Consider the following 26,234-nt stretch of genomic DNA (forward strand, 5'->3'; position numbering starts at 1 on the left):
AAGCATGTATCTTGCAATACAGAGACAAAAGTCTCTGTTTTGAAAGGCGGACTTGCACTACCTTTTAAGTGTTACTGAGTTTTGCAGAGGCAACTTCCTAAGGCTAAAGTCGCCAAAGAATTTAACTTCCTGTTCAAGCACTGTCATTACAGTGGTTTCACTTGGCTGTGTATCATGTGCTACAGAGGGAGGAGAAGAGAAGTTGTGTGAGCAACTGAGGGTGCAGACTGGCCCCACAGGGAAGGAAGGCTGGTGGCACAGGGCCCTGGGAGACGTGACAGTGTCTGGAGGGGGTGGGGACAAGGCATCGGGCCCACCATTAGCACCATGCTCCTGCAGGTCCTCGTGGTGCTCTGCTTCATCCCCACTGCTGATCTAACAGGTAACAACTCCCCCCTCAACATTTCAAACCTTTCCGCTATTTTTCCTCACATTGATTATCACGAGGGAGAAGTTCAAGTATAGATTTGAAGTAATTTTGCACAAATTATTCTGTGTTTGTATGAAATGGGAGAGACAGAGCAAGCTGCTAAAACTGCACATGGATCAACTTGATATAACTAAGAGGCTGATTTTTTTCATGCCACAAGTATCCCTCCAAGATAAGACTCAAGAGCTTTCTTTGACTTCTCTTTAGATGCATTTGGAAATTGCATGCATAGATAAAGGGGAGTTTATTTCAGCTTGCCCCAGGCTTTACAAATATTGCTCACAATATTTGCAAAATATTGAGAGTCAGACGGGCTGAGCAGACCTGGGGCAGCCTCTCTTGGCGTAGCCTCTCCATCAGCTCCAAGTCTGCATGAAGCTTCAGGTCTCACCATGGCCCAGCTTGGTGTGATGGGCTGCAGAGTTGAGCCCACTCAGATGCGCATAGAACTAGCAAAGAAAGGACCAAGAGCCGAGTTGCTTACTGAGCTCAAAGATGAGAGGATGGAAATTGCTGAGTTTCTGATCTTTGCATTGTTCAATAGTTAATTAATACTTACTACATATCTAGCTTCTTTCTGAAAACATCTTCAACAACAAAAGATGTTTATTTATGATTTTGAAATCATGAGTCTCTGAATCTTTCTGAATCTTCAGTTGTTGTGGCTGAGGGCATTTTGTCTTGCTGATGCAGTGTTTGTATGTCTGAGTTAACACATCTTTCCAAGGGGCACATCAAAATGCAACGCAAGGCAAGGGATGACGGCTTTTGCTATGATCATCTTGAGACAGACAATTTTTCAAACTGCTGGCCTGTGAACTGTTGTTATTGGGTCTTCTCCAAATATCAGTGCTTTGTATTTGTAACTTTGAGAAGTTGCAAACAGGAACAAAAATGTGTTTTCTAGTACAAAATTTTCACAAAAAGAACATTTTTCAAGAGTTGTTTTTTCTAATACAAGAGATACAACTGAATCTATTTCTTTTCCTTATTTCTGCCTTAATTTTCTATAATTCTTTTCCTCAGGGAAGGCTTTGTAGTTTGCATGACACCATGATTGGTATTTCTTTAACTGAACATAGGCTTTTTCTTGCTTGTTTATAAGTCTGTGTTTCCAATATCACAATTATTTCCACAGCAGGCCCCTGGGTTGTCAGAGAAGACACTGATTCCAGGAGGGGATAAGTATCAGCAGTGGGTTAAAAGTTTTAAAAACATTTCCATAAGGTGTGAACAGCTTTAAAGCAGCTTTTTTGAATTGGAGCGAAATAAAATTTAATGTATAGTTATTGGGCACAGGTGTTATGCCATGACTCTATAGATACTTATATACTTGCTTTGCATTAAGAACTTGAGTTTCTCCAACAGCTTCACTGAGATTGTTAAACTACTTAAAGAGAAGCACATGAAGTCACTTGCTTCTCAGGGCTCTCATCTTTTCTCCATATTTTGTCTTCATCTCTTTGCTTCATTTTAATCAGAATGATTGATGCTTAAAACTCTGCAGGACTTCCTCGAGCCTCAAAGTGTATTATAGGCCTCAGGTATTTTGTTTTGGGGAAGACAACAGAATTTGTCTCATTCTGCTGTTTTTAGCCTGTACGAAGGAGTGCTGCAGGTTGAGTTTAAATCACGGAAAGGGACTTAAAAGGTCGGTTTGTTCATTTCCTTTTTGCAGAAACAGTAACATTTACATTGTCCTCCCCTCATTATTGTTGGCTAAATAATTACCTTGGTATATAGTCTGTCAGAGAGGCAGCTAGAAAAAGTTGCCTGTCCCATGTATTTTGTGAAATAAGTAACAGAAGCAGGTTCTCACTGCAGCATACCACAAATGACCTCATCTTTTTACTACCCATATAACCTTATGGTTTTTGGTCTCTGGGTGTTAAAATCAACCTCTAACCCACTACAGTTACCAGAATGAAGAAGATGTAGCTCAGATTAGGATAACATCAACAAACAGTTGCTTAAAATTAAAAATAAAAATCTCAAACTGATAAGAAAAGTCCCCGTGCTCACACTCAGTGTGATGAAAGGAAGAGTGGCACCTGGGCTTTATGTAGTACTATGCTTCCTGTAATACTTGCACCAAAGCAGGAAAGATTAGAAGAAAAGCAAGGCTATTACAGTTAGAAGGGGCAGATCCCTTCAGCTGCACGTTATAGTCACAGCTAGGTGACCTGAAACCAAAATAAAAGAGACCCTCCTACCAGGGAAATAAGAGTAAAGGTAATTGAACAGCAGACCAGGAATAGCAAAATATAATAGCTTTGTTTATAACATGCTATGTGTCTTTCTGTTTGTGGATTAAATAAATTCCTTTTAGGTTTTTCCCTGTTCCTCCAGGGACTGAAGTGGGCCATTTCTTTACCGTGCTTTTAGAAATTCCAACTTAGCCCATATTCCTTGCCCTGGCAAATAGTTCCTTTAAGTCAACGGGCATAGAAAAGAAAGAGTCAACTGGCATAGAAAAGAAAGAGTCAACTGGCATAGAAAAGAAAGAAAGGAGAGTGCAAAATATTTTTAGCAGAATATTTTTTTTCCAATAGCTGATGATGATTCATGGAAAACTCTGGAAAAAAGAAACCTCCTCAAAATAGTTATTTTCCATACTTTGTCATCTCTATTTCACTTTTTTGGTATATAAGAAAGAAAAAAACCAAAATGCTTTGGTGAAGGTTTGTGCACATCAGGAGTCCATGATTAGAGAGTCAGCATTTTACAGATATTAAATATGGGTGCCATTTTTTTTTTTTGTGATGTAAAATAAACTCGTGTGATTATAAAAAATATCTATCATAACAAGATATAAAAAAGCTTAACTAACATTTAGAGATCTTACTCACAATTGCATTTAAATCCTAAGATGCTGAGAAATCTTGCAGCCTGTGGACATTGGCTTAAACATTTTACATTTTTTAACTTCACGGCTTTTTAAAACTGTAGACAATGATTCTTTGTGACTGTCATTTTCTTCTCTGGGTGAGGCCAAGATACAGATATTTATTACTATGCATCATGACTGAACACAAGACTGGAAATAGCAATCATAACCCTATTTAGGGGAAAGCATACACTAATGGAAACACGTACTAAATGTTTCAGAGTTTCATCATTTTAACAAACTCAAGGCGAAACTTACGAGAAAAACTCTCTCTGAAGGCAGAAGCAGCCTCGATCCATGTTTGCTCAGAATGGGCCAGTTCATACTAAAAATATAATCAAATCCTATTCACATCACAAGTGAAGTAAGGGATGTTTGACCGTACTCTCTTTTCCCTGTGAAACTAGTACATGTTTTGGCATGACTGACTTTCTTCAGTTAAAAAAAAAATCCAAGCTCAGAGCAGGAGGATGACATGAAGGTGTATTCAGTCCCTGTGACAATAAGGATTGTAGTGGTGAGCCCTACCGCAGTGCAAATCAGAAGAATAACTGTCTCAAGTGAGGTGTGTAGAATTCTACTGTGCTAAAGGTACAACGACTCTTCTGCAGACTTGAACATTGCCACTTAGGCTAAAGAGCAATTTTCTGGATGATAAAAATATGATCAAATAACTTGTCTAAAGGGGTGGAATCCAAACCTCACCCCTTACCAGCGTGCCTTATAAGCTGATGTGAGAGGCTTTGTCAGAAAATGCTGATTCGATGAAACGGACGTATTTTGCTGAAATGTCTTCATTTCAATGAAAATTTACCCCAGGCAGCATCTCGACTAGAAACCTGCCTTGTCTGTTATTAATCTGCTGTTTGGTTCCAGGATTCTGAGACCTGTGTCTATTTCTGCTGGATAGCCTGGAGATGCTAATCCTTCATCAAAGTTTCACAAGTCTCACAGTGTTTGGGTTCCCTGAAAACACGGGATTTCAGAGCTGTGATGAGCTCTGCTCCACTCACCATCTAACTAACTATGTTGAACAAAGAGATACAAGGAGGATGGACTGCTATATTTCTTTGCTAAAGACAAGGCAGTAGAGCATTCCCTATCTCATGTCTTCCTGCTCTCATGAGAAGAAAGGCTTGTTTACAAGCCTTTCAGTGCGAAAATGAATGACTTCAGCAGTTTCATGGGTTGTGCTGGTAACTGGAGAACCTGCTAGCCGTGGGTTATTTTTATCGCCCACACCCTACCACTGGTCTTGGCCATCTCATGCATCTCTGTGTTTACTTTAATCCCTGGATGATGTTCATCCCAAAGGAGTATCCTGCTCAAGAGGTTGGCGTACTCATCTTCTTATGCAGGTGTAAACCCACTAAAAGTAGCTATTTGGTCCTAGCTATTATTAAACACGGTGAACTACCTGTCTGGGCATTCTGGATCTGGCCTCCTTCCCACTCACTACAGTAGCCTTTTCTAATCTCATCACATGGATTAAGCAAAGAGAATACATGTTTTGCAGCAAATTTTAAAGACAATAAAAATTGTCATTCTCATAACCACAGCAATTCTCGGGGATTTATAAAAGGCTACTAAGGCCTCATATGACTTGAGCTTGCCTGAAGACTTACACAGTCATATACCCCCACAAAAAGGCTGTCCTTGTTTCTGGCAAGTCCCTAACCTTAGAAGCCAAAATTCTTTTCCACTTACTTATGGGTCATCATTTGAAAAGTAGGGCTTCATTTGCACAGTATGATTTTTCTTGGAAGAAGTTGTCTTTCTGCATAGTCCTTGCAGTGTTGCATTGTTTGGCAGATGGTAGTACAGAGGTCTACACTTCAAGAAACATTTCCTGTTTATGTATCAGTCCAGTCAATTAAAATTGAATTATATCTTCATGTGACGTGTTTTTTTGTAGGCTGTTCAAGTGCTAAGCGCCAATGCAGTGTCAAATTAGTCAGATCTCGAGTCCCTTGAGAGATTAAGAATCTACTACAGCCGCTAGCTAAAGAAATGACTTATTTTATATTAAAATGGTAGCAATTTATGATTTTAATGTTCATTATCCAAGGTCCAGACCTTTGAAATAGTTCAGCAAATTCCACTTGCAAACTCTTCAAGTCTGTCCTTGAATTAAAAAGTAAATGTATAAATAATATTCTCTTAACTGATTGCTAAACTAAGCATTTAATTGACAGTAATTTCATTTTATAATGTTTCTCAGGAAATTGCTTGCTAAAGAAAAGCTAGACTAAGGCAGCCATAAATACACACATGCAGAGTAGGCTTCTGAGTCCTGATGTTAAATCTTAATCACATGGGCCACTTTCTGTACTAGCGTTCTGGCTCTGAAGAAAAACACTCTTGACCTCACAGTCTCCCGTAGTGAGTCAGTAATTATATAGCAACAGATTGCTGCAACAAGAGCTCCTGAAGATAACTGCTTTGCAGCTCGGTGGTTACATATTCCCTCATAGGGAGGGTCAGCAGGGGAGAGGAGGTATGGAGAAGAATTGCACAGGAGGATGTGTGGTTCTGAAGTTTTATACTGCACTTTTTAAACAAGTGTTTTTCTCACTTTCTCCCCTTCCCTCTTTTCCAGAAAACAAAATTTTAGTGGCTCAGAGTCCTTTGCTCACTGTAGCTAACAAAACTGCAACTCTAGTCTGCAACTACACTTACAATGGAACAGGGAAAGAATTTCGAGCTTCGCTGCACAAAGGAACAGACAGTGCAGTTGAAGTTTGCTCTATTTCATGGAACACAAACAAAACTAGCAGTAATTCAAATAAAGAATTCAACTGTGAGGGGATTCCTGATAAAGACAAAGTCACCTTCAATCTTTTGAACATGAGTGTGAACCAAACTGACATCTACTTTTGCAAAATCGAGGCCATGTATCCGCCCCCATATGTCTACAATGAGAAGAGCAATGGGACCGTCATTCACGTGAAAGGTAAGCTGGGAAGTCTATGTTGCCTGCTATCCTTGCTATATACACCCTACATGATGGCTTGAAGCAGTCCATTTCCTTAAAAAAAAAAAAACCCAATCAATAAAAAACTTGCCTGGTAAAACTATGTTCTTGCTCTTGGTGTCCTGAAGAAGACAGCATCTGAAAATGATGATTAACAAAAATGGCACATTGCAACAAGGAGTAAATAAGCAGAGATTGAGGTTTCTGCTTTCTTGTACTTAAAGTTCTCTTTGTTTTTTTTCCTTCTAGAGATACTAATCCAAACACAAGAGCCTCAGTCTGCAAATCTTTTGTGGATTATGGTGTCAGTGAGTGGAGTTCTTGCTTTCTACAGTATGCTAATAACAGCAGTTTTTGTTAGCTACTGGGTAAGAAACTACTGTTTTCCTTTGCTGCATATGCTCTTTGTTCTGAGTTAATTTTTTCAGGCTATACTTGCCATGTTTACCACAAACTCACTGATACCACTCACTTCAGGGTCAGGGTGCATATATGTGCATACCCATGCTATGCCTCAAAAGAGCTGAAACACCAGATGGTCCCCATGTGGGGAGTCAGGTGTCTGCAGTAGTGTCCTAAAGCAAACAGTAATGCCATAGTGTTGGCAGTGCCACACACACCAACAACACTGGGATGCTGTCTCGAGCTTTGCCAGTTGTCCCTGTCAGAGATATCTAGTGTTACAAGCATTCCTGGCAAAACCCATTAAGATTATATTGATGAAGGAGCTCACCTACAGCAAAACAATCTTGAGGGAGCCCTCAAACAATCTGCATTAACAGCTTGTGTGCTTCCAGCAGTTCTCTCAAGTAGCCACCATTTCTGGCAGCTTGACTGCAAGGCAATAAGGGCACAAGGACGACAGTATCCCTTGTATGCCTCTGTACATTAATCCTAAGAAAACTTAAACAGTCTCATGGCTCATTGGTTTTGCTTTCTAATCTCTCTGGAGAGTGGGTTGGCCCAGGACACATCAAGTTCTGCCTGCTGGAGTAAAGAGGGAGGGAACAGTCATGCTGAGGGACATCTTCCTACACAAGTCTTATGACTATGATCTCTCAGAGCTCATTTACACTGCTTAGTCCATGTGGGAAAGACTTGAATATTGACCATAGAGAGTTCCATTCCTTGCACTCTGCCTTTCCTCTGTATCTTTGACGTTAAACAGCAATTTTCAGCATCTTATGAAGCAGCCTGGATAAGGGTCCCTAACAGGTTAATTGCTGTTTGTGTACAGAAATATACTCTCAATGATAGCTAAAGCTTGAGATCTGTTAAGGGTTTCACAAAAACACATTTGCTCAAAATATGTCTGTTTCTAACAGAAAACAATCAAATGGGGCACTGCCATAGGAAAATGCAAAAGCAGGTTAAGTGGTCCCTCTTTGTGCATTGTTGTAGAGGCTGACTCCTAGGAGAGCTGAGAGGATTACAGCAAACAGCTGCTGGTGTTACAGTGCTGTGCAACCATGGCTGTGCCCTAATGAGATACTATAGCTTCAAACCCATCATTTGTCATCTGAATCATTTTCTCTCTGCTGCGTTCATTTGGTACCTAATGGCTAGACACTTTGCTACTAACATGTCTGCCCTCAGCAAGTGCGACAAGGCTGCATTGTGATGTGTGCTGTTCACTGCTTCAGTTTTTACCTGCTGTTATCGCTGCTGGTGGTATTCTCCTGATAATATGTACTCCGATTATGGATGTATCCAGAATGTTGCTTAATGTAAATACAGCTGCCTAGAAGACATTGTGAATTGTAAAAAATATCCTAAAATGTGCTATTTGACAACCGTGGCAAGCCTGTTTCACTTGAGTTCCTGAAAGCAGCTAAAGATTTGCCTATTTTCATGCAGTTCTGCCTTCCCTGGAGGAAAACTTCATCTCCAAAAGTATCAATCTTTGATCCTGTTCAGCACTCACTCATGCTAGCAAAATGTGTTTCACCTATGCAGAATTATCTCTTAGGTGAATTTAAAACATTGTATTCTGGAGATGAGTACATACAAGTAATGATTTACATGCATCACCTGCATTGCATGGCTTAAGCAGTATGTAATTTAAATTTGACACCTTGCGTATATATATATATATATATATATAGCATTAATATAAAAAAAGCTTAAAATGTTTCATAGTGACTGCCCCACTCTACATGTACAGGATAATTGAGCCATCAGACTTTCTAGTGCAAACCTCCTCCAATTCCACAGCATCACAAGATCAGTATTAAGTAAAAAGCACTTTGGCTAGGCCCTGATCAATAAAGTTTTAAACTACACAAAAACACCAACCTTGTATACAGTTTGCAGTAGTCAAAGGTTTGAATGCTGTCAGTGCCACAAACTTCCTCTGTGGTCATAGGTAAATTACTTCACCTGTCTTCTATTTATGAAAGAGAGGACACCTCCCTTCTCTCACAGGGGCATTATAATTATATATATTATTATTATTATTATATTATATATATTTAAATATATAATATAAGGAATTCAACAATGAAAATAAGATTTATGAGGCCTAGATAGCAGAACAGAGAAAAGATTAGCAATATCTCTGATTCTTTTGCCCCTTGAAGGAAGCCTCAGACCAACATAAACATTGTATGTTACTGCTGTAAATGGTAGGCAAACCACAATACACATAGCCTGGGATGATTTTCTTGCTCTTATTCTGTTGGAGTTAAGCTAATTTATTTTTCCTTCCTAATAAACGAGGCCAGCTTTCAGTGCTTAGGCTGTATTGCTTCTGCTGAGTCATTCCACAGCTGAGAATTGATGGTGAGAATTTTTTTATCCTTGGTTTGCAGCATTCCTTTACTTGGAGAACTAACACTGTAAATCACTCAGCAGATAAGCTGGAGACTTACATACAGGTGGACAAATTCCACAGATTATTTTATGAGAACATGTAATCTAATTTTTCTGTAAATGAATTTAAACCTGAATCTACCTCATTAAGTATGCCTGTTTCCCTGAACCAGGACCTAGGGCCAGAGCTGTCAGCAGTTAATGTGAGAGCTGGATGAGACAATTTTTTGATTCAAAGAAGGAAAAATTAATCAAATCCATTATTAACTTTTCTCAGATCTTACTAACAGTCAGCCCCTGACCCTGTTCAAAGGATCCCTATTCCCTTTCTTCTCCCTTTTCAGATGTTCACCGCAGCCTGGACAGACTAATTGTGTAAATGTTTTCACACCTTTCTTCCCTCTTCTCCGACAGCAAAAATCCAAAAAGAATATTTACCATCAGAGTGACTACATGAACATGACTCCCCGGCACCCACCATACCAAAAGAACAAGGGTTACCCATCCTACGCACCAACACGAGACTACACAGCATATCGGTCCTGGCAGCCATGACACTCACCACCTGACCCACCTATAGCCTCGTGTGCTTCTAGGAAGTGACTTAGTCACTTGCTCTGGACATGGAAGGAGAGCCTCTCATTTTCTCATCGTGTCTGTCACTATTGATCATGGATTCTTACACTATAGCAAGTATTGGCTTGATGGGCGGGGCAGGGGGTGGGGGGAGGGAGTGAAAAATGATTGTCCATCATGGAGATGGCTGAAAAGGAGATACAACTTGTATTGAGGGTTGTCAGTGGGTAAGACAGAAAGATGGCATCAGATCTCAGAGCTGAGGTGGTTTTGCTCAGCTTTTGGAAACAGAACTTCTGACCTTTCCCATTTGCTGCCTTAGATTTAGCCCTTTAATTTCCTTTCCTGTATAGCTAATCCTTAGAAACCCTTGTTGCTGTTAAATATGTCAACATGTTTAAAAAAAAAAAAAAAGTTCCCTACAAGATCGGTGTACAGTTTGAAGTTCAAAACACATGCTTGAAAGAGAGGGAAAAGTCAGTCTGCATGCATCCAAGCTATTAGGCTAGGGCACAAATGGGCCCCCAGGACAAAACAAGCTCATAGAAAACTACTAAAGCTCCAACATGTTGAGTCTTGGTTGGACACTTGGTAAATGTTCATAAGGCAGTATGAACTCATGACCAGGTAACTCCACAGAGTGAGAAGGTAGCCAAGCTGAAGACAAAATCAAGACTGGTCAGGAAGAAAGATCTGTTACCACCATGAAGAATCCCACTTCTGTTTTGTCTGTCTCCTACAGCAAGGAAACACAAAGTCATATGAGAAGCATTAGAAGACACGGAGATCAGATTCTGAGGAGAGCTTTACTTTCATTTTTGATTTTTTATTTCGATCCAACTCTGCTGAGTCCTCGTGACACTTCATGCTCATCTTCTGGCACATAGGTTGTACCAGAGCTCTTTCAAAAATCTGCGTCCGTTAAAAATCTATTAAATATACAACTAAAGATCGCTCATTTTTTTTTCCCATAAGCACTCAGTTTTCGGGGTGTGAGAGGGTCTTTCATTTCCACCATTGTGAACTGGACCTGCAAGTGCTCAGCCACCTTCAGGGACTGCTTTGGGAACTTCAGGAACTTTGTGTTGACTGGAGATTACCTTGCAAACTAAAGACGTTCTTCAGGAATTCTCCATGCTGGAGTAGGACACAGTCTTCAGCAAAACTTGCTTCATTCCTTCAATTAAGCATGTTTACATTAACAAGACATCCTAAACTGTAATTGGGGCTGTTTTGGCATAAACTTCCTTTTCATACTGAGGAGATTACGTTTATTTTATAGAGACTATTGAATAAAACATTACATGAAAACAAAATCCCTTTTCCCACTTTGAAATAAAATTAGGATTGTACAACATTTACTTTCCTCTGAATTGGGATAAGAAGATTCTTATTGTCACAGGGGACATGACAAAAGGAGAGATGTGAAAGTATGACAACAATGTGTGTTGATACCTTAACCTAAGAAAATAACTTTGGCACTTCCAAATGGGAAATTTTATTTCTTTATTGCTGACTAGGCCCCAAACCAGTAATTCTGAGTCATATTGCCACACACATTCCTAGAGGGTGGTGTGCCACCGCTGGGCAGTAGTAAGGTTCCTGCTCTCCTCCAGCTAGGCCCAGCTCAGCCAGGCCCACCATGGCAATGGCAAGCAAGGCCTGAGCACTCCCTGCCATGAGGTGGTGCTGTGCATTTGGCACAACACTTGGTCCCATCAGGCCCTGAGAGCTTTGCTCTGGGTCAGTTCAGCAAATCCAAAAGCTTATGATTGGTTTGAAGAACTTCAAAACAAAATATTTTTATTTATTTATTTATTCTCCTTTCCTCTCACCACATGCACAAACCCCACAAAGCTGACATTTTTCCACATACATTTTTAATGCTCTCTTCCTGAAAAGCTCCTTACTGCATCTTTGTCTTATGGCTTAATCAGCAAGAAGCACATGCAGGGGGCAGAGAGGAGGGAGGCAGGCAGGACCCATGGCAGTCCCTGCATAGTCCCAGCTTGGCCCTCCATACTGGCACTGACTAGGGGGACACTAATGCCTTGCCACCTCCCCTCCTCACTTGGGGGCAAGTGGATGATCCTGTGCTGAGGACCTCCAGCCACTGATGAGAGCAGGAGGCTGGGCACAGTCGACTGTCAGGGTACTGTACTGTCCTGCCATGCTCCATGCCATCTACCACTGTTGTCATTGTATAACACATTAACAAGTGCTCTGATTACAATGCTTTTGGAAAAATCTTCTGGTGCAAATGAAAGGTGAGATGGTAAATGTGTATCAAAGGAGTAAAACAGTAAACATTCTTCAGTTAAATTGCACATATATATATGTGTGTGTGTGTGTATTTGGGTTTAGATGTGTCTATTTCACTATATCTATATTCCTTAGAGTTTTATTATACTTTTGCAATCTCCTTTTAAAATTATTAAACAGATACAGTAAGTTAAATCTTGAATAAATGGGTTGAGCCTAAGGCTAGTCAAAGAAAAGTATTACTTTCTAAAGCAAATGTTGATATAATTTGTTTTCCTTCCCCTAACAGTTTTGTAATTTCCATATTTAAGGCATACTATAGCTCCAAGGATATGATATTGGAAAGCAAATCCTGGAGCATCTGGAACAAGTATTAATTCATTTGTCTGACCAAAAAGAAAGGGAGATACAGAGAAACACCCTAAACGTGTAATGAAAAAAGTGAGGAGAACCAGGACAGGAGTGGCCCTGGCACTGTGTTAAAATGGACATTGCTGCTACATTAAAGTGCTGTAAGGACGTGAGTTACAGACTGTTGGAGATGAGATAGCTGTACATAGCTTTTTTTCCACCACTGTAAGGGACTAAAATTAAGTGTTTGCAGAGAAGCAAGCCAGTTAAGCCTGTAGTTTGGCTCTGCATATGTGGATTAGCACATATGACAAACAGAGTAATCCTGATATATTCCATCTGGTTTTAGGCAATGCATAACATGCCAGGACAGCCTGGGATGAGTCAATGGAGAGCAGCAAAAGATCAATAAGGTTTTCTGCCTTACACATAGGTCTTAATTCAAATACAAATATAATCCCCCCCAAAAAAAGATTTATTTTTTCCTTTTCTTTTCCCCCACATTTGTGCATCAGTTTCAAACAAACGTCTGATCTGCAGTCCTCCTATCTGAATGGCAATCGACATATGTTGCAAGGGGTCAAGCAAGGGTTGTGCAGCTCCAGCCCCCTCCATGCTGATTCCAGTTCTGCACATCTTCGGTATAGCACAGAGCCTGGCTCTTCTTTGCTTCCAGGAACCAAGCTCCTGGGAGACTAATGCTGAAGAAGCAGCCTGTGTTATCTTTGCAGTACCTTGAATCTTCACCATTGGGAATGTCAGGTTCACTAAAGACAAGTCTTGCACTTTCCTTCTGGTTTGAATTCCTCAGATTCCAATATCCTCCTGTATCAGCTTTTTGAAAATGCCTCATCTTTCTGCTGCAACTATAAACATGAACTCTGCATTTCCATCAAACAATATCACATCTTCCTTCTTTGCATATCATCTCTTTTACTTTCATTTCTATGCCAGACGTAGCAGTTCAGGAACCCATCTAATTTGTTAATCTCTAACACCATTGTGCAGCCTTCCACATGCACCCCTGACTAGCTATTTGCTTCACAAAGACTGTCTTGTATGCCACATACCTCCTCAGTCTGGGGTAAGAGTTGCCATAGGAGATTGGAGCCATGTGGTGATTGGATAGGTACTTGTTTTCTGTTTGAAGGACTTAGGGTTTTTCATCCCTTTATTTTTTCCCATCATCTTCAGATTTTCAGTCATGCCAAACAACCACATGGGAATCCTACACACCGCGTGCTTCTCACATCGCATTTAACTTTTACACATTTCATTTCCTATGAATACTAGATTTTTGATGGTTGCCAAGTTCATTATGCCTGTAGACATGCCCTGACAGCAGAAGCAATTTTGGCTACGGATGGTATGTGTGATACTAATAAATAACACAATACAAAAAAGCTTGAGTTTTAGGAGCATACCAGCAAAGGCTTCAGTGCTAAAGATCAAATCTTTCCACTTTCAGTGAGGTTTTTGCTGTGTGACTGGAAAATATTCAAGATGAATCACAGACCAAGACATAATTTTGTTAGTCACTCACACTAACCAAAAAACAGGTTAGGGTACTGAGTGCAACATCAGCTTTGTGAAGGTCCACTTAAGAGCAGGGAAAGGCTGAAAACAGCACTCTACTGTAATTTGCAGCAGAAGTCAGGGTCTGTAAGTGTCTGTGAGAGAGAAACATTACTAGCTACTTATCTTGATGCAAATGGATTATTCTTTACAATTAGGTGCTTTTGTTAGAGCATCACCTTACAGTATGTTACTATTCAGCCTCAAGGGCATGCAGATAGTCTGATGTGGCCAATTTGGCTGACAAAGTATTAGGAGGCTGCCAATTTCATACAAACTTATTTATAAAAAGACAAACAGTTGAATGGTCTCAAATTCACTTTGGGTTCCTCTTTTACTGCATTACTGGGATCAAGGCACAAGTTCTTACTCTTTTAACTTCTTTGGGTTGGGTTTTTTTGTTAATAAAAACGAAATATAACTTAATTTTCAGGACTCATAAACTTATCAGGAGCAGTTCAGCTTTGGGGAGGTGGATCCATCTCATTGATCTGACCACTGAAGTGATCAGGAGTTTTCAAATGCCACAAGTTTCTTAGCAACTATATCATTATGTGGCCACATCATTCCTTTTCCTCACAGACTTTTTATTCCTTCAAGGGAACTATTTTGGACTAGGTTTAAATGTTCTCGTGGGCTGGAACAACTCTAGTTTTTAAGTCAGGAAAGATTACTCTCTAACCAGCAAAAACAAAGACTAAAACAAGTGATTTGTAACACTACAGTTCTGTGGAAATTAAGATAGTGGTTTCAGTCTGGTAGGAGGATCAAATGGCCTTTTTACAAAATCCTTTTCCTCCAAAATAAAGAAGCTTAAGAAATTACTTACTGAAGTACCTTAAAAGAAAAGAGATTGGGTTGCAAAATCAAGAAATCAAAGGCAGGAAATGCCAAAAGGAAGCTTTCCCATCCAGCCTCTCTTCTGCCCTCTTGTGTGACCAAAGAGGCTCCTTAATACAGTTGTATTGTCTTCCCTGCCTGCAGGGCCTTTGCCTTCTAATCTGAGCATACACTGCTAAGAGATGCTGGTCTGCTCCCCTGTTCAAGCACGGGGCTGCCAGAAGAGGCTTCAGGTCCTGCCATTGTAGGCGCTCAGTTGCAGAGACTGTGGTTACAGAGTCCAAGTGACATCTCAAGCCCCTTGCTTGGAGGGCTGTAGCAGGACATAAGCATCAGTCAGACTAACTTAGACAACAGCTAAAAGTTAATGCCTGACAGCCTTGTCAGTGCCCCATTAAATTAGATCACTTTGGTGTGAGTCAGGATGAACTAATTTTCCTGCAATGCTTGCTGCCTGTGACAGCCCTTGGGCTACTTTAATCTTCAAACAACAATGGTCAAGATGAGAGATGATTTTTTTTTTTTATTCCTCATGAAAACGGCAGAGTAGGCTGCTTGCATTTCTTCCTGGGCTGCTCAGCCTTCCCCAGCCAAATCAAAACTGGCCAAAGAAAGGAAATTGTTCTTCTATTTTCATAGCTCATCAGCTCCCGTTGCACAGGGACAGAGGTTAAAGTCCAGCGTGGAATGTTGCCTTTGGGAGCATTATCCCATGTAGCTCTTTCTCTCATTACCAGAATGCTGAAGTAATGCCAATGTTCTATCTTAACAACAGCAAAAAAGCATGAGACTATAAAGGTGCAGAATTGGACAGCAAGGGAATAATCTCTCTCTCTGCTGCTGACATAAATAGTTGACACTGCTTTCCAGTCCAGCCCTGTGATGGAGCAATCCACCACAAAGGATGGGAGAAGCAGAAAGGGTTAAAGGAGTAACCACTCTGAAACCACTTCAGTGAAACTCCAGAACAGTCCCTCGGGGGACTACACAAAGCCAACTTCTGCCTCTCCCTTGCCATATACTAGATACATGAGTATTACAACCACCCTAGTCTTTCTTGCCTCAATAAGTAAATTTTGCTGCATAGGTTGCCATGAATCAATGAGAAACTAGCAGCACTGATAGTGAAAGCCAGGTGAAGTTCTGTGCGTGGACTTGAGTGCGCTGTTAAGTCCCAAGAAACTCTTGAGATGAAAGCAGATGACATTCAATGGTCAATGACCTGGCAAACCACAGCAAGCTGGAAAGGCAGGATGGATGAACAATTGACTGCAGGAAAAGTGGAGTTAAGTGAATCCAGGGCTTGTCTCCAGCAGCTAGACAAATGCATTAGTTTGGACTGGAGCTCCAGTGAATTTCCTCCAATAAAAGCAGCCCTTGGAAGGATGAAGGTTCTGTGATTATTTCCTGATATTTAAGTCAAAATAACCATGCATATACACTTAACCAAAAAAGATTTTTAAAATATCCTTGTATCTGCCTTTTCTTCTCTCTGAACGAAAGGATTACTTACCTATAAATCCTACATTTAACCTACAGTATAGGGGTTTAAAATCAGAGTATTCCTTTCTTGTCACTCTTTATTAGATTTTTTAATTGAGGAGTTTCTGTTGACATTCTGCAATCTGATTTCCAACCACCAAGGCAGAGGCAAAATGACAACCAGGGTAAACGGAGAGGATATATGTACTGCAGCTCAGCACTGCATGGCAGTACCCACACACTGTGAAAGATAGCAGGCACAAAGTGAAGTTCAAAGAGTCCATAGGTTACATGAGCAACTTGGTAAAGAAATGTCAGTTAGAAAGGAGCAGCAGAAAATAGCTCTGTTTTCCTATTGCTGTGGCTTTGCTTGGTGACGATGACACACAAAGATTAAGTCTAACTGCATGAGCTCCAGTTGTTTATCTCCTTTATTATCATCGTCAGTAAGTGAAGGAGATGTGTGGGTGTCACCTGCAAAAAAAGAAGTTGCATTTCTGAGAGAAAAACATCTGCAGATCAGAGAACGCAAATGGTCTTGTTTAATTCATGCATATCCAGTTTCTTTCTGTGACTAATCTGCAGCACTGAATTTAGTCTCCCGGATTTCCTTGGCTTTATTGTGCTGAGAGAGAGTGCAAGAGAGGGAGACAAAGGGACTTGGGCAATGTCAACTGCCCAGAATGGTTGGAGATAATTAAGATAATTTGTAAATCGCTAAACTAGCCTGGCTCCCAGTGCATGGAGCTTGATTTCCCTTCCTCTCTCCTCTCATCTGCTGAACTATGGGGATTTGCAACAAGAAAAGCTGCTGTACAATTGATTTACAGAAGAATATTTTGTTTTGGCTGCTCTTGAGGGATGCCAGCAGAGATTAGAAGCCCTGGGTCACCATCTGTGACACAGGTGTTAGCATCTATATAGAAGATGTGGTCCTCCTGTGCATGCACGTTTGTGGCTGTGACACACAGTTAAATACTGCTTGCTGCATAGAAACAATTATTTTACAAAAGATTTAAAACAAAGGCATTGGAACAACTGAGGGATACTTTATGCATGGGCATGCAAACTGTAGAAACACAGATGAAAGCTTTTGTCTTTTCTCCGTGTCATGTACGTAAAAATAAAGTTTAAAACCCCTCCAAATAGTGAGTATGAGTCTTGGATTGTACATCAAGCATAGTATGCTCAGTGGGTCTAAAGTATCTTTAGATTAATGATGCTTGACTTGGCTGTGTGCCAACTGGCCTGAGTGAACTCACCAACCTCTGAGATCAGAAGTATCAGAAAAATTATAGAAACGTAGAGTGATAGGGTTGGAAGGGACCTTTAGAGATCATCTAGTCCAACCCCCCTGCAGAAGTAGGTCCACCTAGATCAGGTTACACAGGAAGATATCCAGGTGGGTCTTGAAGACCTCCAAGGAGACTCCACACTCTCCCCAGACAGCCTGTTCCAGTGCTCCCTCACCCTCCCAGTGAAATAGTTTTTTCTCACGTTTAAATGGAACTGTTTGTGTTCCAGCTTCATCCCATTACCCCTTGTCCTGTTGCTAGATACAACAGAAAAAAGGGATGCCCCAAACTCCTGACACCCACCATTTATATACTTATAAATGTTCATGAGATCTCCCCACAGTCTTCTCTTCTCTAGACTAAACAGCCCCAGTCCCCACAGCCTTTCCTCATAAGGAAGGTGCTCCAGTCCCCTGATCATCTTGGTGGCCCTGCGCTGGGCTCTATCCAGAAATCAAAAATTATCAATTAAGTGTATTTAAAAATAAGACATTCCTCTATTTCTAAATTTGCTTTAATTTGCCCCAGCCAGGGACTTGAGATACATTGATAAGACTCTCTCTTTTATTACTAAGCTCAGTGAGAACAGTAACAACTCTCCCTTTTACACTGCAGATCAGAGAACGGATTCCCCATGGCTCTGCTACAGCTGTTCTAATCATCAAGCATGAGGGCATGTTGCACGCTTCTTGTGCCCCAGCTACAGCCCAGGCAAACCAAGGACTTGACTAATCCTTATCACCCCAGTGCAAAATTAGACATTCATGTTACCCACTAAACAGACCTCTTTACAAAAATTAAACTCACTTGTTCTTGATAGCTGCCATAATGGATGCTTGGTCAATAATGATCAATCCTGTGTTCTCACAAACAGCAAGGTCTTGTGTCCGTTTACTGAGGGGAAGAATCCAGCTAATGTTAGTATCATTAGTCGTGTGAGGAAGCTGCACATCTGTGCAACTTGCTGTGGGAGTGTCTTCTTCCCTCATATAAATACGGGGTTGCAATCTGGGTCAACAAACTAATGTTCAGTATTTTTTACTACAGAATAGCACAAGAACAATATCAGAACCAAAAGACCTGTGAGATTTGAAGCACTGATCAATCCAGTGCTACCTCTTGTTGAATGACATGAGCATGATCAGCTGAGTATCATTCTCAGATTGGCTAGGAGTGAGTTCACACTATAATCTCTCCAAGATTAGGATCTCAGGCATATATGGATTGCAAAGAGACAGCTAAATACTAAAGGATCCAAGTCAGGGATAAAATACAGGGAAGCAACAGGTTTAACTTGCTAAAGGCAAACAGTTTTTGTACTGGCAACAGGAAACCAAGAGAGTGCAAAGGATGTTGCGGGTGTTGGAAGGGCCACCAAAGTAGTGACTGTGACAGTAGTCACCTGGGTGACTCATCATCACTGTGAATGCTGGCTTGGCCTCAGACAGCCCTGCCCCCTCAGCTGCAGCCAGTGGGCTCATTCTGCCTGGTCTCTTGTCATGGGTTTGTGTGGAGATGCTTTTTGCTTGGTAATGGGGGAAGGGAGCTGCAGTGCTGTCCTCTGAGGTAGACCTACATTCAGCCTGGCCAGGGCCATCTGGGAAGAAGGGAAATCTGAGCTGCAAAAAGAGGTATCGGAGTGGTACAAGATGGAGGAGACCATGCAGACCCCACAGTCAGAGAAGGAGGAAAGAAGGAGGAGTGCCGGACCAGAGACCTCTCTGCAACCTGTGGCGAGAATGCAGCTGTGCCCCTACAACCCATGGAGGGCAATGGCAAGACTGAGAGCCACCAGCAGCTCCAGGTGAGTGCACCCGGACGGGCAGGAGACTGTGTGAGGAGGCAGCCATGGCGGCTGCTGCAGCCCTTGGGATGAACGAACATTGGAGTGGACCATGCAGGGCTGCTTAGCCTGTGAGGGACCCTGTGCTGGAGTAGGGAGGACCAACGAGGAGTACATCTGCCTTGAGGAGAGACAAAGAGCAGGAGCCTTTAGGAAAAGACTGACTGAAACCCCCATTCCCTGCACCTCTGAGCCATTCAAGGGGGGAGGAGGTAAAAACACCCAGATCAGGGCTCTGAGCTTGGGAAGAGGGGAGGGGTGGGGGGAAGGTGGTCTCAAAGGGCTGGTTGTGCTCTTCATCATTGTGCCATTCTGTGTTGTTTTCTGTTGGTTATGTTTTGGGGGTTTATGTTTTTGGTTGTTGGTGGATTGTTAATTTCTGTTTTCTTCTCTAAGTTGAATAGTCTTATCTGTTTTTCCCAGGACCATAAGTGGCAATTGAGCCCTCTCTGTCTTTAGGGCATTCCAAAGGCCCTTGGTACTTATGACTGATCATGGCCCTTTGTTCCCGGATAGGCCTAAACCATGACACCGCTCCAAGCTTCATCTCTGCTAGAGTATCATCTGGAAAGCACTTGGGCTTGCACTATGCTGGGCTAGAAGTCATACTTGTGACATTTACAGACTATACATGTGATACAAGAATGATGTGGCAGTCCCTGCTTGAGAAGATTAACAATGAACAAAAGAACAAAATAAGACACTGAAACATGGTGCTCATGCACACATGTGAAGCTCAGCAGTTGTGAGGGCAGAAAGCACAACTGGGTTATTCTTCACACTACTTGTAAAATCTACTCACTGCATCACACCATGTGTGCACGTGCAGTTTGTAGGGGATCTTCTGTTCCACAAGAACATGAGGAACTAGTTGCTTCAGCCAGGAAATGTCCAGTCTGGTCACAGCTGCAGTTTCACTTCTGCCCTTCTGCCACAGCTCAGACCTTCCAGCTGGGCTTCCCAGACACAAGCTGCAAAGCACAATGACTGCTTTTATAGTCCATGCATTTCTCTCATCCTCCCTCAACTTGCACCACAGGCAACTGCCAGCATATGTATGTGTCCTTATTAGATCTGCCTGCTTCTCAGGAGCAAAAGGACCTAATCTCTGATCACTTGTAAGCTTTGGGGTTTTTTTGTAACGAGTTTTCCTCTGGTCACAGAGTTGCCCATCTCTCACAGACTTTGCATTACTCAAGATGTCTCCTAGTACTTATGGACAGAAGATGACAACATTTCATTACCAGAAGACAGGATTGGAAAGCACATGTCCATTTAGAAAGGAGACAGTCTATCTGCTGTTGTGGGAGTGAAAGAGTAAAGAGGCATGGCAGTACACTGTGGTAAGGGACTGTGTATGGCAAACTGAAGGCAGCAGAAAGTCAAAGATCTGTGTTGGAACTTGTCTGTGTCAGCAGGCTGGAGCCTTATGAAGATCATTGGTACCACTGTTCTTCAGGAATGACCAGGAATATATCTCAATACACAGCAAGGAGGCAAGTGAAGGTGATATGTCTATCTTGGGAGTAGGAGGTTCAGATTGACTCACATTTTTTATTCCTTATGAAGATCATCAGGATATTGACATCTTCAGCATACATTCCCTCTGAAAATTGTGGGACTTGCTTTGCATGCCAATAACAAATTAGTCTTCAAGATATTCTTGCACAGATTGCAAGCACTTTCATGTACAGGAAGAATAAAGACATGCCTGACCAAAACTTTAAATAATATATACAAGTATGTGTATCAATCTGCCACACCTGCCACTCTCGACAACACACTGAAATCTATTCCCTCATCTATTCCTAAAAATGCCCTGAAGCTCTTTGAATCTCTGAGTAGCTAAGAAGGTGGTCTAAGACAACTTCTGTCCTTATAAATCAACAAATTGATGGCCAAATTCAATTGAGCTAAGAAGTCATCAGAAAGACTTGGCAGAAGGAGTGTAACATAGAGATGACCCAGAGGAGCAGAGACACATGAACTTTATCTTCAGTACTGCCTCTGAGCTTTCATTGGCACTGTCTATGTGTCTTCCCTATTGAAACTGCAATCTCTTCATACTACATTTTTGTACAGTATCTCAGGCCCTAAGTCTTGGTGACATCCTGGCTTGTATCAGGAATAGTGGGAGCAGCAGGGACAAGGAAGTGATTGTCACCCTGTATTCTGTACTAGTGAGGCCACACCTCAAGTACTGTGTTCAGTTCTGGGGCCTTCACTACAAGAAGGACTTTGAGGTGCTGGAGTGTGTCCACAGATGAGCAATTAAGCTGGTGAAGGGTCCAGAGAACAAATCTGATGAAGAGCTGAGGGAGTTGGAGATGTTTAGCCCGGAGAAGAGGAGGTTGAGAGGAGACATGATCGCTTTCTACAACTACCTGAGAGTTGTAGTAAGGAGGGGATCAATCTCTTCTCTCCAGTAATGAACAACAGAACATGAGGAAAAGGGTTCAAGTTACACCAGGGGAGGTTTAGATTGGATATTCAGAAGAAGATTTTTCACCAAATTAAACACTGGAGTTAAGCATTGGAATAGGCTGCCCAGGGAGGTGGTGGAGTCACCTTAGAGATATTCAAAAGACACATAGATGAGGTGCTGAGGGATATGGTTTAGTTTAGTGATGGGCTTGGCAGTGTTGGGTTAGTGGTTGGACTCAATGACCTTAAAGCTCTTTTCCAAGTGTAATGATTCTATGATCAGATCTTCATCCTTGGCAAATGTCAGCACTGAAAGCCATGGAAGGAAAAGTATTATAAAACCAAACCTGCAAAGTTACAGGGACTGGGACAGACCAGGTACATGTTCATGTTTCTTGTGGTCTTCCCAGAGCTTATTTTTCACTTTATCCCTTATATATATGGCTACACAAGTCATCAAAGGGAAGCCAAGAAAGTGGTATCAATTGAGAGATCTGTAAGTGACATTTCTCATTTCACAAACCAGAAACCACAGGTAATCCCCTCACACTGTATTCAAGCAGAGCACTACTCTGAGGCAGTTCCTCTGAGGGACAGAATTGCTCACGCTTGACTTGCATCAAATCTGCAACATCACGCTACTAGGGGAAATACAGGGAGCAAGAACAGAATGCATTTCAAACACAAGCCAGAAGACAACTGAGTGTTTCATGAACAGCAGAAAGAAGCTCTTTTATGGTTCTCCACCCAGCCCTGCCCTCACCTCTCCAAATTAGAACATCCTTAAAACACTTTTCCCCGTGGGGAACATGTATATATGGTTGGGAGTGGGTAAATATATACATATAGTCAGTTCTGGGAGTATATAATGCTTCTTTTACAGTTATGCCAGCATGCTTTTCTATTTCCCCAGTCCATGCTGCTCAGCAACTCATGACTGCCCTGTTCTCTTGTTGGCACAGTGTGGCCCTTAATAAAAAACATGCTTGAAGAAACTTGTTATGTGAATGCATCAGTCAGTCATCTTGCAAAGCAGATGTTACTAACTCTCTTGCCTCATCCTGGGAGACCCAGAACTCTTGAGTTTTTTCACGTGTATTTTTCATCAGAACATAAGCACATAGAGCTATGCTCCATCTGGCAACGGTGTCTTGTTTCTCACAAACCTCTACTGGAAGATATTAAGCCTTCATGAGGGACTAGCTTGTCCTGAAAGAAATGTGTTTCTATCATTAGCTAGTAATCATCTCATGACCTTTAACAGGAGCTTTGAGAAATCATCTTTATGATTTCCGTTTTCTGCAATTGCAATCACAGTGATTACAAATATGCATTCACATTACAGTAATAATCAAAGACCTATTTTTTCACACTGTACAAGCTGAAAAGTGATATTCCATGCCCTAAAAAGTTTAGAGGGTAAAAGCAAAACAGATGAGAGCTGATTGACTGGGAAATAGAATACAAGAAAATGTAAGGAGCTGTAATGTGACTGGCATGTGTGGCTGTTTGCTTTTAAATTGGGTCTCTAACCAAGGAAAAAGGAATGAAAAGAAAAGAATATATATTGTTGCTGCCTTTAAGGCTTAGCTGATGCTGTCAAGCTTAAGTTTAATGCTTGAGAAGAGGAAAACATTCTACATCTCTCTCTACACAACAGTGAACTGTCAGGAGTGACTGTTTAGGATTTACCTTGGTGCAAGAACATGACATTTGGAACTAGATCCATCTTTTTTTTTTTTTTTTTTATAAGAGCACATGCAACCTGCTGTAGCCAGGTTCAGCTAATTGGCTGAACAGTCTCTCTCTTCCCTAGCTTCTAACACTTTTATTAACTTCTTCTCTGCTCCCATGTTATCAGTCCTAGAGGACTGGTGTCCTTTGGTAGGATGCTGTCAGATGCAAGTGAGAGAGAGGTTTCTTTGCACTGCAAGGAAGAGCTGATCACATTTTCCTTTGCTGACAAAGTATGGTGCGTTCTCCTGTCAGCACGTGACTTGGGCAGAACTGAGCTCTGCATTTTATGCCTCATCCTGACCTTGACTGCAGCATTGTATCCACTTCGTTTATTAATTGTTATAGGTCTTTTTACTGCAAGCTGTAAAAGGAGAGTAACAAACCTAATGGCATTATATACTATAGACTCCAGCTCATGTTGTTACTCATTCCCTCAAAACAGAAACTGCTCAGGAAAAGGGACTGCTGCTTAATTAACCTCCTGCAGTGAAGAAGCCTTGGCAACTGGATCACGTTAATTTAGTCTTCAACACTGATGTTCTATTATAAACACTTTTTATTTCAAAGGAATCCTCCCTTCATTAGATCAAAACAAATTTGTCATCTATAGCCCACTGGCCTCCTAGTTCCAGCTGCACTTGCAAATAATAACCAATGGGATAGGGAAATCAGTTGTGGTGATGCTGAATGAAAGCACAAGTACTGCGTCTCTTTGCAATATCAGCATGTGCTGGTATTTGATAACATTAAGTGCAGGAAGGGATATCTCTACATTAGAGCAGGAACCTCAGTACCCAGGGAGACAGTGTGGTAACCCATAAGTTGGTTTGAAGGACCAATACAAAAATATAAGCACAGAGGCTCTCTAACGGTTCTTTTGCTGTAACATCTGAGGCCTCTGCTCTGGAAGCAGAGCCCCCTTGTTGTGGCTTGGTGACTACTGTACATAGAGAGGACAGTCATGTGAAGAAGAGTTCCTTCAAACCCTCAGAAGAACTTTAGCTATCCACTTGGCAACAGCCTGGGTCCCGAGAAGGTGAAAAGTCTCACTGTGAAGAGTGAGACACACAAAGAACAGCAGCCCATTCAAAGCAATCTTTTGTTGCAAACAAGCAAAAGAAGGACAAACAGAAGCTCTTCAAGGAATCAGGTACTCTGAAGCAATAAAATCCACAAATCAATATGGGATCCCTCTTCCCTAGAGATAAGCACCTGAAAGAGATTTAAATTAATCAGGAACTTCTGAGCCACCAGATGTACAGAGACCAACTCAGGCACTACAAGGCTGAACTAAGCATGCCATCTAAATAATACATTAAGTTTTTTGGAGGTGTATACTTTTAAAAGCCTTTGAGTTCTCCATAGACTTTGAAAGAAGCCTATATGAGCCCAAAATGTAAGATCATCTTATCTTCTCCCTACTGAATAAAGCAAACAATTCTGCAAAAAGTTTGCAGATGCTCTTAAAATGCATTTCTGGAGACAGTTTGGAGCTTGACTCTTTTATCTAAATGAAGAGCCTGACTGGCAACCTTTTATTTCTTTCACACGGCAATGCGGAGTGAGAGAAAGTGGAAGTTTCTCCATTATCTCAAAGCTAAAACAGCAACCTATACCTGTATAAAATGTTTCCTTTTCTATTGATTTGGTTTGGGTTATAAAAGGTTAATGCACCAGTATGGACCAACTCCAACACTGTTGGAAAAAAAAAAGAGATCTTTTTATTGGTGTATATGTCTATTCAGTGTGATGTATCTTCAAACCATACTGAATTATCTGATTAGAAAGTGTGAAAAAACAAAGGCAGCCTGCAGTGAGAAAATGAGACCCTGTCCATCCATCTGCCAGTGAAGCAATTAAAAAATGGACTTCTTAGAACAGCAGTGATTGTCATTTGTGTATGGCAGTGGGCTACGATTTCCTCAGATAATACTCATACACTGCAGCACCTAGTGAAGACTGTAGGATGATCAGTATGTAACCCACTAAATTTTCAACAGTTTGAACTAGTTGAATCCTGAGCCAAGCTATTTAACAGGCAAGAGAGTAAGGGCTTACTCTCCACATAGAGAGTGCATCAGAAAGACTCGCTTCTGTGTTTTTAATTTCCTGTAAATGTGTTTCTTAGAAGGTTTGTGAGCATGTATCTCCCTCCTCTGGTGCACAATAAAGTAACACCCTGCTGGAAGATAAGAGAGATTTGTTGTAGAAAAATCTGAAAAAATGTGAAAGAGTCCTCAGTGAAGAAGCACAAATACTCCATAAATCTCAGGGGAGAGAATATATTTCCTTTGCTTCTCCATTTCACTATATCATCATACAATATAAATGTCTGTCTTCTACACCTGGGCACCTTGCATTCATTAATATTTTTCTCTGGAAATCGTTTAGCCTATGATTTGATGTCAAATCTCCATGCTCATCTCTGAACTCAGTTCTCAGTCCTGTTTCTTACTAGAACTATACAGAGACTCATGTCATCATTTTCCTGGTTGCTGTGACTGTAAGTTTCCAGTCAACATGGTTAAAGCTACCTGCACTTTAGTAATTTCATGTAGATCTATATTTAACACTACAGGGAGTCCACCACAGTGAGCGCCTAAAGAAGTGGGATTCATCTGACTTCTGACATCTCCAGCAAACAGATGGTTTGAAGGGGGCTCTGAAGAACTACTTTTAGATGCAGACACCTGCATTGGCTTGCAGCCTGCCCTTAGTCAGTTCACTGACAAAAATCTTCCCAACTC

The 26,234-nt window shown here is 41.3% G+C and overlaps 1 protein-coding gene across 1 annotated transcript; it reads left to right on the plus strand.

The window, feature by feature from the left end:
• Positions 1-239: 239 nt before the first annotated feature.
• CD28 (CD28 molecule) lies at positions 240-9,791 on the plus strand. The gene is made up of 4 exons (XM_062004982.1): positions 240-382; positions 5,917-6,270; positions 6,541-6,659; positions 9,517-9,791. Exons 1-4 carry the CDS (start codon positions 328-330, stop codon positions 9,655-9,657), a joined length of 669 nt encoding a protein of 222 aa, XP_061860966.1. The 5' UTR covers positions 240-327; the 3' UTR covers positions 9,658-9,791.
• The last annotated feature ends 16,443 nt before the right edge of the window (positions 9,792-26,234 follow it).

Source organism: Colius striatus, chromosome 11, assembly GCF_028858725.1.
Source record: "Colius striatus isolate bColStr4 chromosome 11, bColStr4.1.hap1, whole genome shotgun sequence".
Classification (NCBI taxonomy): Eukaryota; Metazoa; Chordata; class Aves; order Coliiformes; family Coliidae; genus Colius; species Colius striatus.